Source organism: Theropithecus gelada, unplaced genomic scaffold (assembly GCF_003255815.1).
Source record: "Theropithecus gelada isolate Dixy unplaced genomic scaffold, Tgel_1.0 HiC_scaffold_2880, whole genome shotgun sequence".
NCBI lineage: Eukaryota > Metazoa > Chordata > Mammalia > Primates > Cercopithecidae > Theropithecus > Theropithecus gelada.
The window spans coordinates 1-4,706 of NW_020259362.1; the positions used below are offsets into that span (position 1 = coordinate 1).

Below are 4,706 nucleotides of genomic sequence, written 5' to 3' on the forward strand. Positions count from 1 at the left end.
TTGTTTTTTAAAGTAGTTCAGGGTGCCATGTCATGCAATATTTGGAACATACTTAAACTAAAAACTTGTTATTTACCTGAACTTCCAAATTGTCTGTCATTGTATATTTTATTTGTTAGCCCTATCCTCAGAAAGCAGACTGAGATCTGCAGTGCACCTGGATTCACAGATGGAAATATAGGGGACAAAACAAGTACAGTAATATAATTGTGAAAATTCACTAGGGCATACACAGATTTTCACACCTCTATAAGTAGCATATAGAGACACACGTTTGAAATATGCATAATGAGATATAGAACAATGTCCTTCTCGGTTGTGGTGTTGGCCCAGCTCAGAGTGTTAAGTTTCTCCTGTCATCTCAGCTGGGAATAAGAAAGGGAGGAGGCTCCGGTTGGTCTCCCTCTGCCTCTAGACCACACGTGCAGGACATGAGGCTGCCACAGGAGCAGCTCTGAAAGCTGAGTTCTCGGGGTCCTTGTGAAGCCGGAGAGCTTGCCTGCCTTGGAGCGTGAAAAAGTCTTGCTGGACAGAAGTCTCATGGTTTAAAAATGGGAAGGGAGAGAATTGAGATCACACTAGAATGCACAGAAAATTCTTAAAAGAAAAAAATAATGAGAGAAACCTCATCAGAATGTGAAAAGAACTACAAAGCTACAGTGCTGAAGAGAGGGCAATACCGGCACTAGAATGACAAGATTCAAGGAATATAGTGGAAAATCCAGAAAGAGAACCACATGTATATAATATTTTCTCATGTGATAAAGTTATATGTTAATATCCACAAGGAAAGAGTCAGTTATTTAGTAAGTTCTCTTTTGGATATTGACTTACCACATGGAAACAAATATTGTTGCATTTCTACGTTACCAGTCACAAATACTGACTTACATGTAATAAAAAGAAAATCATTAGACTTAAACGATGATGAATTGCATACAAATTCTAGGTGAGATTGGCCTCTCTAAGCCTGACATCAAACGAGACACCCTAGAAAAATTGATAGAATTTTTTTTTTTAAAAGACAAATTCACCAAAAGTTGTCAAATGTAAATAATAACAAATGAGGAGAAATACCTTCAACACATTTGATAAAGGGTCAGTATCTCTAAAATGGTGTATATTAATTCTTACGACCAAGGAGAAAATATTAATCCTCCAAATGAAGAATAGGCAAAGAGTATGACAAGGGGATTCTCAAAAGAAGAAGTATAAATGACCTATAAAGTTGTAAAATAATGCTAGTACTCTTAAAGATGGGGGAATGCAAACTGAATTAACAAATCTCATTTTCGGGACCACAGAGCTTGGATTAAAGCATATGACTTTAAGGAATGTTAATTAACCCCCGAATTTCTAATGTTAAATTCAACAGTACTTTAAACCTTTAATGAAGTTTCTGTATAGATTAAATAAAATAGAAAGTAATGTATTTAGTAAATTAACTACCAGAATGTCAGTACCCATATTTACCATCAATATTATTATTATTATTATTATTATTATTAACTTTTTTGAGACAGTGTCTCGCTCTGTTGCCCAAACTTGATAGCAGTAGTGTGATCTTAGCTCACTGAAATCTTTAACTTCCAGGCTCAAGTGATTCTCCTGCCTCAGCATCCAAAGTAGCTGGGGTCACATGTGTGCACCACTACAGCCGGTTAATTTTTTGTATTTTTAGTAGAGACAGGGTTTCACCATGTTGGCTAAGCTGGTTGCAATCTCCTGGCCTCAAGTGATCCTAACAACCGGACTACCCAAATGCTGGGATTACAGGATGAGCCACCAGGCCTGGCCAGTATTATTATTACTAATACAGTAATTATTGTATAAAAATTCCTGATAGACCAATGATGCCATCATTAAATAATCAATGCATAAAAACATTCAAATACATGATATGGATTTCCGTATGCATACTTATGAAGTATGTGCACCTTTAGAAGTCAGACACAAAATCCAGACATGGGAAAATAAGAGATTGATTAAAATGTATAAAAACCAAATATAAGAACAAAAATATAAATATGTCATTTAAATAGAATTGATACATACTGTGCTATGACAAACAATGTTAAAAAGTTCAAGAAAACTCATAAAAATATTTTTACCTATAGGGTGAGGGAGAAAAGAGGAACGCGAACTCTACAATGGATGCTAAAATCTTCAAATGCATCTTCTATAATTTTGACTTCAGTTCCATGTAAATGTTTTGTATATACAAAACAAATATGAAACAAAACAAAGTAACACAACAAATTTCCAAAATATAAAAATGAAGATTGAACATTCAAAGTAACTGCATCAATGTTGGCACGAACAAATAGAGGAAAATTATTTCAATGATTTTGTGGAAAAAGTAGTCTGATTATGTACCCAAAAAGGAAAGAAAGAGAGATAAAAGCAAAGAAGGAAGGAAGGAAAAAAAGGAAGGAGAATGGATGGAAGGAAAAAGGGAGGAAGGGAGGGAAGGAAGGAATGAGGGAGGGAGGGAGGGATGGAGGGATGGAAGAAGGAAGGGAGAGAGAGCAAAATAATAAAAGCAAGCAAAGAAGTAAGAAAGAAGAGAGAGAGAATAAAAGGGAGGGCAGAGGGAGAGAATGTTCACCTGCATATCTAGGCCTGGTGTTTTAGTGGTAATTATGGCATTGCTTATATTGTTATAGACATAAGGAATAAGCACCACTCTCGGCTGTGATCTCTGGATCATGGGATACACGATTCAGTATAAATACCCTTCCCATTTGCTGTTCAAAATATCTTGCTTCACAGCTGGACCCTAGGTGTACCTGTCTGTCCTAGGCAGCAGAGTGAGTGGGCCTCCCCCACGTCCTAGGAGAACTAAAGAACCTTGCTCTCAGCCAGGCTGCTTCGCTAAGGCTTAGCTGAGATGGCAGCTTGGTCTTCAGGGAAGTCCTGGGGGAGGGTGGGGAACAGGGGGCAGCTGCTGCCAGGGGAGTGTAATCCTGTAGGGGAGATCAGGAGTTAAGCTGTGTTTCTCTTGTTCAGCGTACAGTAAATTGGGTGGCAGGAAGTGAGATGGGGTGGTTCTGTCTTGTGTACTAGAAGCAGCCACACGGCAGATTTTCAGTGTGGTGTTCAGCAGGTCTGAATCACTGTGCCTGTCCCAGTTGGCACAGTAATAGACCCCAGAATCATTTTCAATTAGATTTTGCAGTCTCAATCTCAAGTTCCTCCTCCTTGTGCTTCCATAACTATCATACTTTCCTGAACTGATTCCTGATTCCAACACAACCCTGGAGTTGGAGGAGTCATAGTACAGAAGACGCTGTGGGGCCTTCCCCTCCTGGTGTAGGTACCAGTGGATGTAGAAGCTACTGACTTCAGGAAGATCACAGGTGATTTCAGCAGATGACCCAGTCGGTCTGGTGACTGACTTTGTTCTCCCTTCCAAATTGGAAGATTTCTGACTGGCTGCAATGGAAGCAACACAAAATATAATGAGTCATTCCTTAGTATGGCACCCCTTGCAAAAGAAGAAAACAAAACAAAACAAAACCTCTCTATAGGCAGCACACTCACCAGGAGACAGGAGAGCTAGAAGCAGGACTGGGGCCCACCACATGCCTTCCTCTCTTGGGCCTTGGAAGGAAAGGGATCAGATGAAGAGGAGCAGAAGATCCTCTCAAAACTCAGGTCCCACTCAGCAAGGAAGTGATCCCTAGCACAGAAGACAGTAGGAGGAGCTGGTCTTTCTGAGACACAGGCAGAGAGAAGTGGCTGAGGATCTGTCTCAGGGGACTCCCAAGCCTTCCTCCCAGCAGGGGTGGTGCCTGGGAGGACCAAGCAGTGGAGCTCCTGGCTCTCTGCTCAGGTCCATTCTCCTGCGCCCTCTTGTGGCAGCTGAGAGCAGGCCCTCTGCAGGAGAGAGCCAGGGGCGTGGAGAGCTCAGGCCTGCAGCAGAGGGAGCGCAGATGTGGGGAAAGCCGACCCTTGCACCAGCTAGCCATGGCCCTTGGGAGAGGGCAGTCCCACAGCAGGCTCACAACCTGCTCTTCAGAGTTGCAGCAGCTAATGCTAATGCCAGGACCTTCTCCTGCCAGGAAGTCTCTGATTAGGGAAATGAACCACCTTGCTTTTCACATCTACAAGGACACTTGGAGGTACCACCCAAGGCGTATGTTTATTGCAGCACTATTCACAATAGCGAAGACTTGGAATCAACCCAAATGTCCATCAATGATAGACTGGATTAAGAAAATATGGCACATATACACCATGGAATACTATGTAGCCATAAAAAAGCATGAGCTCATGTTCTTTGTAGGGACATGGATGAAGCAGGAAACCATCATTCTCAGCAAACTAGCACAAGGAAAGAAAACCAAACACCGCATGTTCTCACTCATAGGTGGGAATTGAACAATAAGAACACATGGGCTCAGGGTAGGGAGCATCACACAGTGGGGCCTGTAGTGAGGTGGGGGGAGGGAGGAGGGTTTGCACTGGCAGAAATACCTAATGTAGATGATGAGTTGATGGGTGCAGCACACCAACATGGCACATGTATACATAAGTAACAAACCTGCACGTTGGGCACATGTACCCTAGAACTTAAAGTATGATAAAAAAATAATAAAAATAAATAAAATAAAATAAAAAAGGACTGAGGATCATGTGTGTGGGTGGGTCTTGGACTCTGTTCTAAGATGAATGGGTGTATGTGTGTGGGGTGGGTGTGTGTG

At 41.5% G+C, this 4,706-nt stretch overlaps 1 gene segment (V, D, J or C); it reads right to left on the minus strand.

The window, feature by feature from the left end:
* Positions 1-1,895: 1,895 nt before the first annotated feature.
* On the minus strand, positions 1,896-3,782 carry LOC112617623. The segment is given in 2 exon segments: positions 1,896-3,435; positions 3,544-3,782. Coding segments are annotated over 2 exon segments (573 nt in total).
* Positions 3,783-4,706: the final 924 nt, after the last annotated feature.